At 49.8% G+C, this 20813-nt stretch overlaps 1 protein-coding gene across 9 annotated transcripts in view; it reads right to left on the bottom strand.

Moving 5' to 3' along the window:
* The window catches only part of DLG3 (discs large MAGUK scaffold protein 3), a 179995-nt gene that overhangs the window by 107543 nt on the left and 51639 nt on the right, over positions 1-20813 (bottom strand). For 2 of the 9 annotated variants that reach the window (XM_073358609.1, XM_073358610.1), the window contains exon 1: positions 13153-13556. The exons of 6 other annotated variants lie outside the window; for them this stretch is intronic. In XM_073358609.1, coding sequence (XP_073214710.1) covers positions 13153-13488 — 336 coding nt within the window. In that variant the 5' untranslated portion in view covers positions 13489-13556. Of the gene's footprint in view, positions 1-13152; positions 13557-20813 lie in introns of those variants that run through there. One more of the 9 variants, XM_073358614.1, reaches the window with a different exon arrangement.

Genomic DNA, 20813 nt, shown 5'->3' with positions numbered 1-20813 from the left:
CCACAAATCATGGCCTCCCTGAGCCTTGCTACACATTGTCTAGCCTGCTCACTGCGTTTCTGCTCTCCATGCAATGAGCATCCGTCCCAGTCATTCCACGCGATTGCTTTTTATATTTGAAAATACTGCTGGGAGCGCAATTTCCCACATGGGATCCAGGAGAACAGTAACGTAAGTGGCTGCTTAAAACAAAGCCACATCCTGGCAAAAGGAATTCAGACCAGGAAATCCCTGTTTGTCTCCTGTTGGGAGCGACTCCAGGAAGTGGAGTATTATGGGAGAGGTGTTTAGATAGGAGTCACTAGTGACTTTGCACTTGCAGGGATCCCTACGTTTGTATCTTGCCCATGTTTTTCGGAAAGTCTGACAAGTCCAAGAGAGGGTTTATAGATGAACTGATTGTCTTCCGCCTTCACAGACACTGGGCCCTCAAGAAGCAGCAGGAGGGGCAGGAATGTCATTGTTTGCTAGGCAGCAAGAAGATGCTGGTGAATTGACTTTTTCCTTGTCTGTGTGGAGTTTTAAGTAATTTCGGCCTTAGGGTGAATGGCATGGTCCCATGAAGAGAGGAGAGGGAAAGAGAGCAGTGCACTTAGATCACATTCAATGGGGCTGTCAGAACTCTTCCATCGAAAACACCCAATCACATTATTATTGTTTACTGAGCCCTGCCATCATGCTTGGGGCGGTACAAATGGAAGTGGCAGCCCTGGCCCTACAAAGCTCACCATCTTGGGCAGGCGCAAACCAAGCAGTGTAGACACATGGCTGAACACCCACAAATCCCACTGACATCCACGGGCGCTGAAGGTGCTCAGCACCCTTGAATATCAGGCCAAGAGCCTGGGTCCATTGCCAGTCTGAGTTTGAGGTGCTGCAGGAGTCTCACAGGGCTCACTGTGGGGCTTCATGGGAAATGGGAGGTAAGGAGGAAGGGAGAGGTCGCCTGACGTGAGAAGAGTCTGTCCCAAGCTAAAGGAAAGCCGGCACAAAGCCAATGTGGGCGAAGGCGGCAGAGGGAGAGGCTAGCAGAGGGGCTTGGACAGAGCAAAGGAAATGAGCAGGGATACCGACAGGGTGGAGTTGTGCAGGGTCTGGGCGGTGGGATGAAACCCATGCAGATCACATTCAAGGAAGGATTCAGGGGGGTGTGGATGTGGCCGGAGTGAAGGTGAGGAAAACGAGGCCTGGCGGGGAGCACGGGGAGGCCGGAAATTACAGCAGTCAAGGCGAGAAGGAGCCAAGGCAGGAACAAGCTTCGGGCAGTAGGGATGCAGAGGGAAGGCCAGACTTCCCTGGCACCGGAGCTCCAGCAGGAGTAGGCTGCCAGCAGCCCCGGCAGCCTGTGGTGCAGGGTGGGAAAGATCTCCACACTGTGCCGAGGCATCTGCAGTCCAGAGCGCCCAACACTGGCACTGACGGGAGCTAGCACCAGACCCAGCCCTCACGTAACAATGGAGGAAGCAGCCAGTGACTGCCCAACGCTCTGGACAGGTCTGGCGCCCTACTGATCTCCCTGGGATGCTGGTTAGGGCCCAGTTGCTGCTGGGATGAACTAAAGCAAGAACTTCTGCCGGCAGGGGAGACTGCAGGTTTGAGTGGAACAGGTGGGAAAATTTGTGTTCCTCCTTCTAATAGCTCTCAACTAATCCTCACAGTAACCCCAAACCTACCCCAGGCCATACAGACCTGCCAGGCTGCCATTTATTATTAGGTGTGAAGTCAGGAACCTGACCTTACGGGATAGAAATTATCACGTTTATTGACATTGTGGTTGTGCCTATTGGCCCCAGTCAGCACTAGGGGGGCTACACACAGAAGAGTTTCCAGGATAATCCCACGTCTTTTCCAGCTTTTTCCTTGGCTGGTTTTTACCATGCATTTCCTTTGGAGTCCTCACCACTCATTCCTACATTGGCAAGCTGATCGCCATTCGTCCCCATGGAGGCAAGCCCCTCCATGCTGATTCTGGACCCTTGTGAGACGCAACGCTTCTTTAGTTCTTCATCCTTCTCAAAATGTCTGTCAAACGCTGCTGTTGCTCTCTTCACACCAACAAGTTGTGAGGTACAACAGCACCGCTGGTTAGGAGCTCGTGGCAGCCAGACCCAAGGAGGGCAGGGGACTGAGTACACAGAGACCTGTTTGCCTTCCAAAATGCAGCCCAAGATCATGCCGGCTGGCCAGGTATAATAAGGGGCAGGAGTTTGTCCATTTCAGTTATATTGCAAGGAGGTGGCTGCTCCCTTTGGCACAAAGGCCTAGTACAAGTCACACTCTTTGGAAGTTTACACTACTACTCCTCCTCTGCTCCTGTGCTGTTGTGGTCAGTTCCTGAGCCAACATTCAGGATATGTAAAAACAGGCTTTTCCAAAGCCCTAGGCCCATAGAAGTGCTCCAGTGACAAGAAAATGGGAATCTGGGTTATTTTTAAAAATAACCCAATGACCTTTCCCTTCCAGTGTGGTTTGATGGCTGCAGTCTCTCAGACAGGCTCTTTAACAGACTCGCATGCCCTGTCGCTCAGGCACAGAGTGACATATGCACACACTGACCGAGGGCCACATCTGTAGCTTTGGGCTAGTGCATGAGAAACAAGAAGTTAAATGAAAATAGGCGAGTCATTTTGGTAGTTTCTGCATCTCCCTCCGTTTGAATGAACCACACACAGAGGGCAAGGCCAATCAGACTTTTCAATGTCTTTACTTTGTAATCTTCTCAGGGTTACTAGTAACAGACAAGTAAATGGTTTTTCAAATAGCTGATGAAGCTGTGTGTCCTTTCAAAGGATGATGCCTGGAATCTCAGAGTGGGGAGAGAAAGGCTCAGTGAGAATCCCATCCACAGTGAGGAATGGGCCACAAGCAATCCCTCTGGCGCCCACTGCCACAGGACAAGCTTCTACACAAATGTACAAATTTTTTAAAAACTGCCAGCTTGAAAGGCCCTAGATTGTCAGACACTGACTGGGAAATGGACAGGCAACTGCACTGGCGTGCAGTGCCACAGGGGTGCACAGAAAGCAGATTCATGGAAACCCTGTTCTGTTGGCAGGTCACCTCCACAGAAGCACAGTGTCCTGCCATAGGTGGGGAAGTGTCTCATGATTTAAATTCATTAATTTCCCAGGAGTCTCTGGAAAACAGCATAGCAAGCTGGCTTACCATTAGCAGGATTCACCCTAGTCTGGACTGAGTTCTCATCTGTTTCTCTCCAGCCTCTGCTGAAGCTTTTCATGGAGAATTCTTTTCCCACCACCCAATCTGCTTGCTGTGCTATGAACAAGTTCTGTAGGATGCCAAGAAGCATTCACTCTTATGCCTGAGATGAAGACATTCCTCCATGGTGAGCTGAGTGAGAGCCAGGAAGGTGCAACTTGCAGATCAGAAGGCAGAACAATCCTTCCAGCTCCTTCCTTTGGAGTGTAGATGTGTGCGCAGTTATTTTGGGAGTATATCTGAACTTTTGGGGCAGAGCTAACTCAGGTCCCGCTTCTCTTTACACTAGAGATACATTTACCTGGATCTGATCTAAGACTTGGCACCACTGGGAGGGCTTGTCTGGATCCATTAGTCCCCTTTCTAGGGGAAGTGCATTAGATAGGGGGTGATGCTGCTACCTTCAGAGCAGAGGCCTGGAGTTTGAATGCGGACGGTGCTACAGGATGCCTGTGTATAATGAAGCCCATGATAGTATAATGCTCAGTGTTCTAATTCAGTTTGCATTGATGTTCTCTCTGGGTCTCTGAATGTCACTCTACATATCAGAAGATATTCTGGTCTCTTCCTCCTGCACGGGGCTCTGTTTGAAGGGATTCCAAGCTGTCCTGGCTCAGCCTTTATGGAGCACTCCAAAGGCTGATCACCGTGCCTTACTGTCAAAGGTCTGGCAGGATTCTCACCCGCCATGTCCAATGTGACAGCAGATTTCCTTCCTCTTTCTAATCCCGGGAGATTGCAGAAGAAAAAGGAGAAATCTGTATTTCTCCAGTGGGGTAGAAAGGAACTCCTATCATATGCCTTTAGACTGCCCAGTGCTCACATCTGTCAGTCTAACCTTTGGGAGAATGCAGATTTATATACCATTTCTAAGCATTTGTCTGGCTGGTGACCTAGAAAAGCTGCTTTTATAAGTCTTCCATGAAGAGATGATGTATAGTTCCTCTTTCATGCTGAGATAGGCTCCCTACAGTCCCAGCTCACATTCTTGCCATTCACCGGGCTTCTTGTAAGTCTGCACTGCACTCTTGCTTCGGCACACTTTCTGCTCTTTCCACTCTCCACTCTGGTTGGGACCAGGCCATTTCTGGCAGCTCTCTGGAGCTGCCTTTTATTACCTGCATTGTCTCTTTATAGGACAGCTGGAGAGGACAGAGCAACTGTCTGCATTTGTCTGAGGTGTGCAAACTCCAAAGAGAGAGAGGGAGAGTTTAGGGAGCCCACGGAGCTGAACTAGGAGGAATGGCATGAAACTGAGCAAAGGAAAATCTAAGCTGAACATTGGGACATTTTCCAAGCAGTGAGTGGGCAATAAGGCTGTAGGACAGTCCTGCAGCAAAGTGTGGGAAGCCCCATCTCATGACTGGGCTCAACCAAAACTCCATTTGTTTTGTTTTTCCCCCCCTTGGGTTTGACAAAAAGTGATCCCAGGCCGAGGCCATTTAAAACACTTCCCGAAGATAAAGGGGTGACGCCTGCAGTGGTAAAGAAATGCCACCAGCTTGACTGCAAAACCACACACAACCCACCCCAACCCCAGTGAGTCGAAAGAGGAGCCAGCAGCCAAGCCCTATACCCATGGCGAGGCTGGAAATTGTAGGAGAAGCCATGGAAGGGAGGAGAAGAGATAGGCCATGAAGTTCCAACACAGGGTCTGGTCTTTGCAAACCCCGCTTGCTGCTGAGCAGCACTCCAGCTGCTCTCTGTAGGTGACCACAGGCGGAGCGCTGTTGCTGGACTGGGAGCACAGCCACCCACCCGCTTAGGGTGTGCCTACATGGCAGTCGGTGATCTGACTAAAAGCTAGCACACATATTCCTATGCCAGCTGCAATCCAGCTAGTGCCATGAAACCTCGCGGGGAAGACACAGTGGTGCAGACATCAACCTGCGCTGCCCAGCCTGCCTGAAAACTTACTTACAGGCCTAGCCCATGCCAGAGCCCACACCGCTAGACATACCCTTACTCAACCGGAGACTGTCTCCCTCTTCACCGTCCCTTGATACCTTCCCCGTGACACTGGACATGGACACCAAACTCACTGGAGCAAGGACTGCTTTTTGGTCTGTGTCTGTACAGTGCCTGTCACCATGGGGCTCCTAGGTCTTGCCGCAATACACACAACAACAACAGACACATCCAACCGCCCCAGCTTTCCTAATGGACAGCTTTCATGCCAGGAGTCTGAGATCTCACAACCTAGCAAACTCTGCACTATGGTCAGCCACTCTGAATCTGAACCGTAAGCCGGAGACACCTTTGCACTTAGGCTGCATACGCTCTGCTGCATAAATCATTGTGGACCTAGTTTTAAACATCCCCAGGTGTGTGCAAAACAGTGAAACATACAGGGCTTAAAACATCCCCAGTTGCAAGGATTCTTGGCTGGGATGCTGAGATATGCAGGGTTTAACATTCACTAGCAGTGACACAGAACTCCATGCTTTTCCATGTTCACTCTGGGGGCTTTTAGGGACCAGAAGAGACTCTTACCCAGCAGAATAGGGCAGACAGGAAGCTTTCCCAGGCAAAAGCAATCAGCTTCTGAAGCCTATAAGTTTTCATTTAAAAACAATTAAGGCAATTAGGTTTGAACATGAAAGTTAGGCGCGTTGCTCCATATTCAAGCCTCTAAACCCAATTTTTATAGGTACTATGTACTCCCAGATCTCGTGTCCTGACAGTTACCCCCTAAAATTGACTCTTTTCCCATAACAAGAACATTTAGTGCTACCTGAACCCTTGTGTGAGAGTGTTTCTCCCTTAAAAACAGACAGATACAGAAAGGGAATATGGGAGGTTGTTTAAAGGACGATTTGCCTGATCTTTGGAGTTTCAAATATTAATTTTTTTTTCTGTTTTGCTTTGTGTTGTGTATTGAATAGTTACTGAACATTAAGAAGCATTTCTTGGGTGCTGTAAAAGCAAACCACCTCCTTGGTAACAGAACCTCAAATCCAAATGATTGTTCACAGAAGGGTAAAACAAAGAAGTAACAAAAAGGGGAACTTTATGCTGATAGCATCTGAATAGCCCTGTTTAATCCTCACTTGAGGCAGCCTTGGCATTTTTCACCCTCACACACTCCTCGAGATAGTAGGTGTCAAGTAAACTTTTTGAGGTTTTAACTTTACATTTCAGATTGAGATGCTTGGGTTTGTTAACTGTTGTATTAAGGTTTTTTTACCCCTTAAATTACTGGTCTGTATTTATAACCATAGCACCAACTTCCCATCTATTTTTCTTAACCGTGGGTTTATACATAACAATCATTTGATTTTACACAGCACTTTCCACCTATGGCTCTCAGATCACTGTACAGTGAAGGTATGACCCCTGTAGTACAGATGGGGAAGCTGAGACACAAGGAAATGATGTGACTTGCACAAGACCACCTACCAGGTCACTGCAGAACTTGGAATAGAATCCAGGTTTCCTTCCTCCTAGTCCAATGCCTTATCCACTCAAACACACTGACTCCCTGCAAATCACTGCTTCCCTGAGGTGTGGCTAAACACATGTCCATATATTATCACACACGCCGTATATTTTACAAAAAAACCCACTTTCAGAGTCAAGGGTCTATTTTACTACACTTTTGGATGCTTCTCCTTTGCCATGTGGGAGCCATGATGGCCCTGGCCTATCTATGTGGCCCTCTGGGTGGTTCCTGTCTGCAGTGATTTGAGCAGCTTTTCTCTTTCTTGCTTAGTTGCCCTGGATTTAGCTGCCTGCCTGTTACAAGGGCTCTGTGCTGTATCAGTGTGCAGCTTCTGTAAGCCAAGTTGGGCAACCCTCCGAGCTTGTCAATCACATGTGCCAGCCAGCCACCCACCCACCCGTGTCTGGGAATCAGACCTTCCTCAGTCGGCAGGCTTTGTACCTTGGAATCCAGCTTGGATTTACACTCTTGAAAAAGACTTACACATGTGGGTTGATTTACTCTTTCTACAACTCTAGGACAGGACTTGGCTCAATATTTCCAATGGTGGTATACCCATCTGTCTCATGTGTCACATGTCAAAGGGCCAGTGGTTCTGTAGCAGGAGACTTGCTTTTGAATGGAGTTATCACTGAGGGCTGTAGGCACACGGAGAGGGAAAGGAACAGGCTTTTCAGGGAGCAGCAGCAGGATTTGGACACAGACTGCATGTGGAGGACATGGGAGAGGGAGGAGCTGCAGAGGGTTACTAGGGTATGGGCATGAGTGACAGGGAGGAGGAACTGTCCAAGGGGAAGTGGCGAAGGTCTGGGAAGGAAGATGAGCAGTTCAGTTTCTGGCCATGTTCAGCTAGTGGATGGCAAGACAGCCAGGAAGCACTGTTAAGACACACGCTCACATGTACAGTTGGATGGAAGGAGACGAGGCGAGAGCAGCTATGTGGATTCACACAGCAGCAGCGAAGAGGTGATAAATGAATGTAGGTGAACAGAAGAAATCATTCAGAGAGAGGTTGTCAAGTAAGAGAAAGGAAGGCCCTGGGCAGCAGCCCCAGGACTCCTACAACTGAGGGGTGAGGCTAACCCAGCGAAAGACCCATTGGGAATGGTCAGAGAGGTGACAGGAAAAAAAGGGAGAGGACAGCAATGGGGAGAGGAGGGGAACATACATCAGAATAGAATCCATGCATCCTCTTTTGCACTGTACCCAGCCCCTGAAACAGGAAGGGGAGAGGAGAGGCTAAGGGAGGATTTTGCTATTGTTTTATCTACATCTAAATAGCTAAAAATAGCTTTCACAGGGTTTGAAATCTTTAATTAAAACCAAGTCCTGATGTGCAGCAAATCCCTCCTGATGTGCAGCAGAGCTCGCTCCTTCCATGAAAAGGCCTGCTTGGCATGTTCCAGTATGGCCTGCCATGTGCAATTCCCCATTCCTTCTGGAATGGATCAGTCACACTGGAGACAGCTGACAGGCCCACTGTGCCTTGGAGACTCTGCTGCTACTGTGCCTTATTTCTGGTCTGTAAATTCTCATCTTCCTTCACTTTCTCCAGCCTGGACAGACCAGAATTTCACCCCTTATAGAATTACTTCTCCCCACACCAAGAATAGCACTTGGAAGGAAAATTTACCCCTTTCCTGCTTCAGCTTCTCTCTCTTCCTCTCTCCCCGAAACGCCGAGAACTCCCTCCTCCTCCATCTTCAAGTGCAAAGATTTAGCTAATTTCTTCCATGAATAGAATATAAGTAGCCATAGCAACATCAGCCTGCCAACCTTACCACCTCATATAGCTCCATGTCCCCATCACCTCTTTTCTTGTTCACCATCCCCTCCCACCTCTCCTGGAAACCAGCGAGGCATCATCTCTGGCTTCTAGCCTATTCCCTCTCAGTGTATGTCCTGCTTGCTAGTCCTGCCCTTTCCAGCACTCCAGTAATCGGCCATTCACCACTCACTAGCCCATTGTGTCTTCCCTCATATTCTGAAGGCCAATATCCACACTCATCTCAGAAATTCTCCCTATGTCTTCTCTTTTTCAGATTCTGACCCACATCCAACCTCCCCTTTCCCAGCAAAATCTCACAGAAGGTCACTCATCTAAGCAACCCCTCTCACAACAGCACCTGAGACCATCTCCAGATGGGCTTCTTTCCCCTTCACAATGCTATGAAGCCTGGCTTACTCCTCCTCTCCTTATCCTTCTGAGCCTCAGTGATCTCTGTGATGTTAAAAACCATTTCCTCCTTCCCAAATGTTGGGTACAGTTCTTTGGATTCTTGGTGCTCTGTCGTCCTGGTTTCATTTCTGTTCATCCAACCCCTTATCCCCTGGGGTCTTAGAACGCCAACATCCTAATCCTTGTCAAAAACAGCAGGTCGGCCCTTGTAGAGCAAGTGCTACCTCCAGACATGCCTGCCGCAACTGTGCCAAAAATACCACGTCAATTCTCCCAATTGAAGGGAGAAACTAAAGCAAATGCTACTTTCAGCGTTCAACTAACCTTTCCTTAGCAACTCCCCACAGAAACCAAACCAACCCACACCTTGCACATGGCTGCCTGACCCTTCTACTGCTTTTCCCTGCACAGGCACAAAACCCTGCCAAAGGGGACATTCCTACCTGCTGCTGGGATCCCCGAGATGCCCTCTCCAGGAAGTCTAGTCTTTTCTGAGGGAACCGAAGGACACCAGGCACCTCTTGCTCCTTTAGCTGGGCTATGGAGCCATAGGTACTCGGAGCCACCCTCATCACCTACCTCCTGGTTTGAGTCTATGGGTACCTCCTACACTCAGATACAGTCACGTTTGGCTGTTTATCGAACGTTCTTCTAATGCCACTCTGCCTACATGACCATATTTCTCCCCCATTTGCATAGTCACCCCCCCACACACCCCTAAAATGACATGGATGGTGTTCTTTCTAAACTTTGACAGTGCCACAGAACTCCAGAGAGGCCCATGGAAGGAGAGAGCAGGAGACCTCTGCTGCACTGGATACTTTATTCAGTAATGGGCATTTCAGATCAAGCAGGGACAGCAAAGCTGAGGCAGCCTCAAGAAATACAGGACATTTGCTAACAAATGGTTAGCAACCTCCAAGGCTCCAGCTTAAAGTATGGCTATGCCTCCCGGCCTCCCCACCCCTGAAGTTCTGCCCGTGTGGCAATTCTCCATCTGTGTCCCATGGACACATGTCACTGGAAATTCTTAGTGTCCCAGAACAACTCGCTGAAACCTTGGACACCTCAGTGTGTCTCATTCTAACTATTGGGGCTCCCCTTCAGAGTGACCAGAATCCCAGTGTGTTTTGGGCTTTCGTGGGTGGAGAGGAGACCCTTCGGTCGAGGTTGGTTCCAAAGGTTGTTCCGTTGGGGGGAGGGGGCGGAGGGAGTAAGGGTCTGGTTCCTGCCTGTTCTGCTGGTGATGATGCCAGGCCTGTGGCCTGTAAACACTGGCATCCACGTCCTAGCGCCTCGGTGCGGGAGACAAACCGAGCATAGGCTTCAGCACAACATGTCAGTGCAGCCTTAGATGGACGTACTGGGAATTTCTAAATGCCTCTCTCCCCTGGGAAGCCTGGAGCATCAATGTGAAGGGGAGGGGAGGGGCGGGGCTTCTGGCACTCAGTTCCTCTAGCCACTGCAGATCAGTGACACTGCCCAGCTGGCTAATGCTGCTCTCTGCCTTTCTTTCCCTTCTCTAGTAAAGGGTTAGCGCGGATTCCTCTGCTCACCCATGCCCGGCCCCACTTCCCATTTCCAGGGTGCTGGCAGACAGAGTGGGGAGGGGAGAGGGAGGAGGAAAAACAGAACAATTAAGGAACAAGAGAGACTTAAAGAAAAAGTGGAGGAGAAAAAAAGGCATGAATTAATAAGAGGAAAAAAAGATGACTGGGGGTAGGAGAGATGAGAAGGAAGAGAGCCAGAAAAGGAGGGGGAGTTGGGGATAAAAAGCCTATCTGAGCCCTTGTGCCCTTCCTGGAATCAGGCATAGGGGCTTCTCGATTGCCTGCATAAGCCAATTTGTGGGGGGAGGAGGGGAAAAAGCCAGGCCACGAGAGGTGGGAGGTGGTGTGTGTTAATGTTTCTGATTATACGGTGTGCTTTTGTGCAAGGCAGCGTGTGTGGGCACATAATGTATGCCTTTGTAGTGGTGCATACAATACATGTGTTTCTAGGAGGTAAAGGAACATGTACCAGACGGGAGTGAACACTGTGTGCACGAACCCCTCGTGTGTGTGTGTCACACTACATTGCATGCCTGCAAGCAGCTGAGCAGACCCTGTGTGCACACGTGCCTGTTTGCATGTGAGGGAGAGAGAACAGGTTGCAACGGAGGAGGAGAGAGGTGCAGAGCCCACAGTGAAGTGAGCGGGTCCCTCCTCTCACAGTGCAGTCCCCCAGCCCCCTCTTCCTCCTCCAGCTCTGTCTACACAATCCTTTTCATCTCAGGTTTTTGAAATGGTTCCAGGAACACAGATGCCATTTAAAGGGGCAGCCCTATATCAGAGCAGACTTGGCTTTATCTCTAGTGCGACACAGTGCTGTGATGTTTGAACAATTACCTTTAGCATTTGCACCCCCCCATCACACTCCCACTGGATCGCGAAAGCCCCTTCAGCCTCACAGAACCAATCTCCTTTACTGTTGTAGCGGCCGGGCACAGCTGTTTCTGCTTGCCCACCTTTTGTCCTCGGCCTGTCCATAACTGGACGGCGAAGAACACTGATGCTTCTGCTGTAAAGGTGCAAGATGTCTGAGCCTTAGGCATTTGCTGCACAGCTTTACTCAGTGCATACATTTGCTACACACCAGGGAGCAATTCTGCCTTCTCTGATATGGTCGGTGTTCATACCACACACACACACACACACACACACACACCCCCACCCACCCACCCCCATATGATACATGCGGAGCCTTGCTAGGCACATGTAACCCTGCACACAGGTAAGGCATCACTCCATCGATCCCTTGCACTGCTGGGAGATGGTTTTGCCTTTTAGCAATGGTAGAACCTAATAAAGCATTCTCCAATCTGCAGACATTCAAGCCAAACCAACCTCTAACATTCAGTGGTAGCATCACAAAGAGAAAAGGACTCCTGTTCTACCATTGCAAAACATGAAGGATTCCTGCATGTGAAAGCATGGCCCCTTCTGCCCACCCCAGCTCTGCTGATGGCACTGATCAAACGGACATTTCTCTCTGTCACCCTTTGCAATCATCTTAACAGGACCATCCCAGCACCCGCCACTGCCAGGGTTAAGGGGGAGGGGAGGAGAAATGAAGGAATAACAGGCACTGGCTGCTCTGACATCCCGGTGCCTATCTCGCCCTTCGCGCTCCATGCATTGGATGGAGCTACAGCACAGACAGGATGGAGCCAGCTTGCTGGGAGCCAGCAGGAAAGCTAGAGACAGATTTAGGTGAAGAGACAGACAGAAACCGTCCTCCTAGGAGGACGTTTGGTTTTGGGGCACTTTCTGTAAACACTCCTCTGGGAGTTTCATTTCAAAATCAGATTATTTCAGAGATGCGCAGGGATTCAGCCAGTAACCAAGAAGGACGTAGGGAGGAAAGAACAGGGTTTGGAGGTAGATGGTCTCTCAGCCTGGCCCCAGCCTCCATTTTACGGCTTTGCAAACAGGCTCCATCCATTTTCTAGGCTGGCTGATGGGTTCAAGAGAAGAATGGCCTCCCCATGTAGAAAAGATGAGAGAGACAGCCCGGCAATTGCTCGTTAAGGAGACCAGTAATAAGATGGGAAGAAGTAAAGGCAGTGAAATGGGGCAGAAAGCACACAACATGCCAGAGACCAGAAGAAGGTTATATAATTATCGATGGGGATGGAGAGCTTGGAACGACGAGTGGGGAACAGGCTTCCAAACCCAATAGAAGGTGGGAAACTAGTTTGGTGAGTGCTGGCAGTCGGTGCCAACAGCCTCAGAGACTGCCCTGAGGGCAGTATGCCTGGTGCCTTGCTCCCAAGGGCTGATGGGACACTTGGCATCACCGAGACTTCAGGCAGCTGCATTCTGAGCAATGAGAACCTGGGGTGGGGTGCCAATGATCACCGGTACTTGTGCCAAGCGGAATTCAGACAGGCCTTAGCAGCTAAGGCCTCAGGAGGCTGTTCCTAGCCCAGAGCAGAACGAGAGAAGAGAGTGCACAGCCTCGATGCTGGCCTGGGAAGTCCTGGCCCGTCCAGCCAACCCAAATAGCCAAGCAGTGCCGAAATGTGCTACAGGATGCCACCTTCTTGCTAACACATCTCTCTTTCCGAATGAACATTCTGCAGAATCCAGGGGTCCTTCCACCCACTTGCCCCATCCCTGGGGTACCTCAACCCCCCCGCCATTTACTCTAGACACACGGAGGCAGAACGAGTGCCTAGGATGCTTGGGGAGTGGTAACAAGCCCTGTAACAAAAGCTGCCCCTCCCCCCCCCCACCACCTTGGCTGCGGGGAGCCAACCTGTGTCCCATACCTGTTCATACCAGTCGCGGTTCGAACATGTGCATTCTGGCCACCAGTTTGTGCTGTTCCCGTTCATCTTGGGAGTGCTCTTCCCCTGCCCCTGCTTCAGGGGAGCAGGGACATTGTCCCGGGAGGTGGGGATGAGTTTGCTCTTATTCCGAGAGGTGGGGGTGGCTCCCCCCTGGGACGGCAGGGTCTGCGAGCTGTAGCCCCCGTAGCCGTACTGCTCATGCTGCCACTCGCCGTAGGACGGAGGCTCCATGCGACGCAGGGCCGCCATCCGCGTCACTTCGTAGCACTCTGGGCACTTACAACAGTGGTGGTGCTTGTGCATATTTGCTTTCATAATACACACACAACCAAGAACAAAAGGGAAAAGGGACCCCCCGCCCCGAGCAGAATATGCCTCCGCCTCCTCTCCCTCTACGCACCCCCTCCCCCTCTTGTAGAGAGATGGTCCAGAGTCTTCTGTACAAAAACCAGAATTATAAATCTATTATCTCCAAAGGACAGCCACACCATAAAAACGGTTTCTGTTGTTCTGCATTGCCAGCCATTCAGGTGCTAGCATGTCAGCTTGCCCCTCAGGCCCTGGAGAGCTGCTGGCATGGGGGGCTCGGTGCAATCAGCTCTCTGCCTTGCTTCATTTAGCTGCTTTGCTGCTTCCCCAGTGAGGGTCCGTGGCAGAGGAGTCCCTGGCCCTGGCAGCCGTGTGCGTAGTCAGGCTCCCTCAGTGGGTATGTGCAGGGGGTAGGAAGAAGATAGCTGGCTTCACCTGCAGGGCTTGGGCTGGAGGATTCTGCTGTTTCTGGTCCCTGGACGAGAAGGGAGAAGGCGAGAGCATCTATCTCCAGCCTCCCTGTTCTCCCGGCCCTCAGCCAATCACAGCACAGGGCAGCATCAGCAGCAGCGAGAATGTTAAACAGCAGGCCCTTAAAGACACAGCTGCCTCATTCCTACCCCTGGAGCCTGCTGCACCATTCAGCCCCCTCATGGAGCCAGCTGCCAATCACAGTGCTGGGAAAAAAGGGGCAAAAACCTGTCCTGGCTGAAATGACTCGGTCAGAAATCCCACAAAATCCATAGAAGTTACTGGTGGAAAAGGCCCAGGAGATCACTAAGAGAAGCAAGGGATACTCTTGTCATTCTACAGCCTACACAAACAATACCCTTTTGATCTCGCAGTTGGGTGACACCCAAATGCCATGTACAGTGGTCACTTTTCAGAGCTGTCGTTAAAATAACTACATATAAAAGTACCGTCACTATTTGCAATGCTCCCAATATACAGGACAGGGAACACAGAGGGAATATTGAATGCACTGAAGCAACAGTAATTATCTAAAGCAAAACTGGAAGGTGTATCAGGGTAACCACTGCACCGTAAATCCAGAATCTACATTAAAACAAACTCAGGAGGCCTCTTCCCTCATGACAGGGAATTCCAGGGAAGGCTGCCTGCTCATTTGCTTTCCAAACAGCCAGGGGCCTATCACTCTGTACCCCATGTGCTGCAACACCTGGGCACAATGGAGGGAAGCTAAGAATAGAGGGAAATCTGCTGCAGTATCCACGGTATGCATCCGATGAAGTGAGCTGTAGCTCACGAAAGCTCATGCTCAAATAAATTGGTTAGTCTCTAAGGTGCCACAAGTACTCCTTTTCTTTTTGCGAATACAGACTAACATGGCTGTTACTCTGAAACCAGGGAAATTGTTAAATCCTTATGTTCTTGCTTTGGGCCCTCTGTCATTAACTGGAAAGGAGAATGCTTGGTGTTTTCTCTTTTAGCACAAGCAGGGAGGAGAACACATTTTCAGTGGGTAGACTCAGTGCTGGGATCAAAGGGAGCACAGGCAGATGCTGGACCCACCTTCCACAACACAACTCTGCAAACGCATTTCATTCCTGACATGTAGCCACCCTTCCCAGTGCAGTCCTGTCCCCATCAGGACATGCAAACTTCCTGGTCACTTCCGCCTCGGAACCTACACAGCACTACCAGGAATCTTAGTCTTGCAGCTCCCACTGTTATTTCAGGGCTCCCCACAGGCACCACCCCTGACACCCTTCAGTCCCACCCTGCTGCTGCCCACCCCCCCAGCCATCCCAGCCCACGGTAACCCCCTCCTGTGCCCACCCCCCCAGCCCACGGTAACCCCCTCCTGTGCCCACCCCCACCCTGCTATTACAGACCTAGAGCAGAGATGGACAGCCCCGCTGATTTGTGTGGTTGTGTTGTGATATGCACAAATTGGGGTCAGGATGAGACTAAATTCAAGGTCACTTGTGACTCAAGCTAGATTGGGAACGCAGAGGTGAAAGGATAATGGATTCACCCAACAGCACCAGCCCCTCTCATCTGGGGGCATCAAAGCTCTACTTCCTGTGTTAGAGGTGTTCTACAGAGCTTCATTCCTGCACCTGGTTTTGTGCTTCCAGTCCCTTCCATTTCCATGTACGCTGATATCCCGGGGGGGGGGGGGGGGGGGGTGTGGATGTGTGCGTGCGCAAGGCCAGTCAAAAGGATGGATCCTCAAAGAGCCCAACCACCATGGGACGGTAAAAGAAGCTTGTTTTGGGGCTGTGGGCAGGCAGAGGGCAGTGCTCTGTGCACAGATTCCTCGGTTCCAAGGCCAGAAGCGCCCAGCGTGACCACCCAGTCTGACCTTCTGCATAACACAGGTGGTGGAACTGCCCCAAAAGAAATCAGAGAGCAGAGCTGTTAGGAAAACCTCCAATCTGGATTTAAACATTGCCCAGGATGGAGACTCCACTATGACCCTCCGTAAGCTGCTCCAGTGGTTAATTAAAAATTGACACCTTATTTCTAGTGTGAAATTGTCCAGCTTCACCTCAGCCAGGGGATCGTGTTGTAACTTTCTCTGCTACACTGAAGAGCCCATTATTAAGTATTTGTTCCCCACGTAGGTATTTACAGATGACCCCTGGAATACAGGTCACCTCTGTATTAGGAAGAAAGTGAAAAGTTGGAAGGAGTTCAGAGAAGAGTCACTGAAATGATTGGGGGCCAAGCTACAAGGGACAATCACAGAAATATGTTTAGTTAGGTTACACTCCTGCCAAGGGGGAAAACTGAAAAAAGCCTGTAAGTATCTGCATGGAGTAATCCACACCCAGGTGGGAGAGGAATGGTTTAGAGCAGTAGCACAAGTGTACGCTGTTAGGAGCGATGGGATGAAAACAGAGTAATAGCACGAGCCTAGAACCTAGATAACCAGATCAGATGCCAACGAACAGTGAAAACACCAAGACAAATGCCCTGACACTGAAGGATCTGTTAGTCTGCGGGACTGTCTCCAGCAGGAAGAAGGGAGGAACCACCAATCGGGATATTTAAAACTAGACTGGATAAGGCCCTGGAGACTGTTGAGGAGAACAGTCCTGCCCCAGCTCCCCAGGCCTGGACTAGTCAGAGCCTAGCTATGATCATTTCTGTGCTAGGATTCTATACAATGAAAGAGTTGCTGGGACTAGCTCAGTGTATCTCCAGGTACCAAAACCCAAGCGGAGATGGAGATACTAAGAGCACAAGAAATTCCCACTCGTATGCAGCTTCCCCTCGGAATGCTCAGTGTGTGAGAAAGGTGAACAACAAATACACCTTTCTTCCCTGGCCCAGAGCCCAGGGAGCTGCTGCCACCCATCAGACAAAGCTCGGAACCACTGCCAGTGGGTGTTAGGAGATGCTGAGAAATCCAAATGGCTCAATTTTTACCCACTTTAATCCCCACCTCCCCCGCTCCTTTGGGACACATAAGTGCTGCTCCTACAGCATGACAGCAGACAGAGCTGGTCCATGGAGCATCTCCTGGGGGTGTGCACAGTCCTGATGCTCACATTGTTGTGTCTTCTCTTGACTCCAGCTGCAAGCATTATGAGGCAGGGACTGTCTCTTGCTATGCATTTGTACATCCACTAGTACCAGGGGTCCTGATACCGACTGGGGTTTCAGGCTGGCTGTGCAACACAAATAAATAATATGGATGGCACTGGCTGCTCTGCCTGGTTTCCAGCCGTTAAACTGCAACAAAGAGCTAAAAATACAGAAATATTTTCCTAATGTCACTTCCCCCCGGAGCAATTGCTGGAGTCACTACAAGGATGTTGTGTGATCGCAGAAAGAGGGGAGATGGACAAAACACTCTTAAGATGTGGCACACATGGGGACCCTAAGGACTAACCCCAGGCCCCAGCTGAGATCATAGAATATCAGGGTTGGAAGGGACCTCAGGAGGTCATCTAGTCCAACCCCCTGCTCCAAAGCAGGACCGATCCCCAATTAAATCATCCCAGCCAGGGCTTTGTCAAGCCTGACCTTAATAACTTCCAAGGAAGGAGATTCCACCACCTCCCCAGGCAACGCATTCCAGTGTTTCACCACCCTCCTAGTGAAAAGTTTTTCCTAATATCCAACCTAAACCTTCCCCACTGCAACTTGAGACCACTACTCCTTGTCCTGTCCTCTTCCACCACTGAGAATAGTCTAGAACCATCCTCTCTGGAACCACCCCTCAGGTAGTTGAAAGCAGCTATCAAACCCCCCCTCATTCTTCTCTTCTGCAGACTAAACAATCCCAGTTCCCTCAGCCTCTCCTCATAAGTCATGTGTTCCAGACCCCTAATCCCTTCACTGGACTCTCTCCAATTTATCCACATCCTTCTTGTAGTGTGGGGCCCAAAACTGGACACAGTACTCCAGATGAGGCCTCACCAATGTCGAATAGAGGGGGACGATCACGTCCCTTGATCTGCTCGCTATGCCCCTACTTATACATCCCAAAATGCCATTGGCCTTCTTGGCAACAAGGGCACACTGCTGACTCATAACCAGCTTCTCGTCCACTGTCACCCCTAGGTCCTTTTCCGCAGAACTGCTGCCTAGCCATTCGGTCCCTAGTCTGTAGCTGTGCATTGGGTTCTTCCATCCTAAGTGCAGGACCCTGCACTTATCCTTATTGAACCTCATCAGATTTCTTTTGGCCCAATCCTCCAATTTGTCTAGGTCCCTCTGTATCCTATCCCTCCCCTCCAGCGTATCTACCACTCCTCCCAGTTTAGTATCATCTGCAAATCTGCTGAGAGTGCAATCCACACCATCCTCCAGATCATTTATGAAGATGTGTGAAGCCCCCACTGTATGTTGCTGACGTGGGGCTGAGCAGTAGATTGAAGTTTCCCCGTCATCTGTGGAGCTCCTCACTTGTTTAACCCCAAGGGGGCTGTGGCGCAGGTTCCTAGGGGGCTTGTGTGTGTTCAGGTTAAAATTACACACTACCAAGTTATGAACACTTGTCATGCCACCTCTACCCCCACAGGCTTTGAGAGAGCCCAGGCCCACCCCAAGTCAGCACACACAGAAGCCAAATACAATTCCAAGCCTAGGAAAACCCAAAGTTCTCTGCAAATCAGCACATAAGTCAGCTCTTCTGGTTTAATAATGGCTGTTGCGTCTGCCAGTCCCGCAAGGGGGCATCATAGACGTACCCTTAACCCTGTAGTGGGGTTCCTCATTCCGTACCAGGGTTCACTGAAAGAGCCAGTCTAAGCAGTTAGGCTAGTCGTGCGTTGAGTGAAAGGAAATCCTTTTACAGGCAACACATAATTAGATTGTGGAACATAGTGCCACAGGATGTTGAGGCCAAGAATTTAGTAAATCAAGAGGGATTGGATATGTATATGGATAATAAGAATATCCAGAGTTATAATAATTAGTGAAGAAAGATGGGGGCTAAGGTTTGGGATGGATATAAGACTTCAAGCTTCAGGGTATAAACCAATCCCTAATTTTTACAGATTAGGATGCAACCTTCCTGGGGGGCAGATTATCCCCCATCTGCCAGTTGCAGATTTTCTTGCATTGTTTTCTGAGACACCTGGTGCTGACCAGTTGGAGACAGGATACTGAACTAGATGGACCCCAGCTTTGATCCAGTCTGGCAATCGCTATGCAACGCTTTAGCAGCGGACGTTCCAGGGCCAGGAGTAGCAGACTAAAAGGAGATGGAAGGAGGCGGCTGCCTTGTGAGGAGGCTGGCAGGAACATTAAAGAAACTGGTCCTCTCCCTTCTGCTTGAGAGGATTCTCACACTTACAGCACCAAGCAGAGCAGCAAGTTGTGAGCCGGAGGGACAGCCAGCAGCAACTCCAGAGCTAAGTTGGAGTTCTCATCCAGCTAGTTACACCACCACATGGACTGGGTAAGCTTTCCTCAGATACACCTCAGTCACACATCACCAGGAGATTCTTCATGGATATTGTAAAATACTAACAATGAATTGTTGCTCCAAAACCAAAGGTCAGAAGCTGAAGTAAGTCCCCCCCAAACAGCAGGGTGATCATGCTGGGGTGGGAGATGAATGAGCCTGACTTGATGCTAGCAGGGTAATGAGGAGGCCCATTTCATTTACTAATCCATGAATATCTGAGAGCTCTTTCTCGGTGGTGGGGTGATATTGGACCTGGAGGTCCACCTCATGGAGGGACTGGACTAATCTTAAAAGGGAGAAACATTAAAATCATACTTGGGGGAAATCCATTGCTTTACATAAAGAGCTGCCTTCTCTCATTGGCTGGGGCTGCCCCAGCCACCTTCTCTGGCTACCACTACTTGTATTTTGGCAATAGTTTCCTCTTTCCTACTCCTCAGCCCTGCAGTGAAGTCAGACATGCATATGTGACATGACAGTCTAACTAGGAAGGACTGAAGGAAAGGGGGATGGGGGCAGAGGCAATGGCCAAGGAGGAGGAATTACAACAGAGGGAACTTTGGTAACAAGCGTGTGTATTAGGAACAATTAAGAGAAGCATTAGGATCTCTGTTTTCCATCAATAGATTTGAACATGGCCTCCTGCAGGAATGGCATTTCTCTTCACTAGCATCCAGGCTTCCATGCTGCCCGCTCCATCTCCGTTGAACTCCTCAGACACGATAGCCATGTGGCAGCCTTGGGTGGAATCCTCTCCATGCCTTGTCTCCAGTGTGGATACTGCTCCCCTTAACTCAACTTTCCTTCCCTCAAAGGCTAGAAAACTTGGAGGCATCCATGACCCAACCTCTGTTTCCCCCCCGCACATCTCCATGATCTGTAAACTACTTATCACCATTACTGAATGGCCAGAATACATCCTAACCTTGCATCCTCCTCTTCTGAAACTCTTACTGGTGCTTTTGTCACTCACTCCTTGTCTCATGTATCATTCTCCAAATCCCCGCACATCTGCTCTACAACTGCTGCACCTTTATCTCTGCACAAATTTGTTGCTTATTTCATACTTTTCTACAGTTAACCGCATTTGTCTCCTGCTGTTCTCATTGCTCTAAAGGTCCATATCCATTGCAAAGGACTTGCACTGCTCTTTACCAGTTGCCCTCATTTTTTCCAGTGGCAGCTAGTCTCATCCACACAGGTAAGCTATGCACAATAAAAGGGCTGCAAACATCTGTCTCAGCAACACTTTGCACAGAGTAGGAAATACTCCCCAATTCTTATAGAAAAGAGATCACATAATAATAGCTCTTAGCACACTTGGATCTCAAAGCACTTTGCAAACAGTCAATCTTCACAACACCTTCAGCAAAGTGATCCTAGTTTTCACCCAAAGAAACTTCAGCACAGAGAAGTGAGGTGACTTAGCCAAGGTTGCACA

Source organism: Lepidochelys kempii, chromosome 9 (assembly GCF_965140265.1).
Source record: "Lepidochelys kempii isolate rLepKem1 chromosome 9, rLepKem1.hap2, whole genome shotgun sequence".
Classification (NCBI taxonomy): Eukaryota; Metazoa; Chordata; order Testudines; family Cheloniidae; genus Lepidochelys; species Lepidochelys kempii.
The sequence above is the reverse complement of the archived record's forward strand: the minus strand, read 5'-3'. Positions and strand labels throughout refer to the sequence as shown.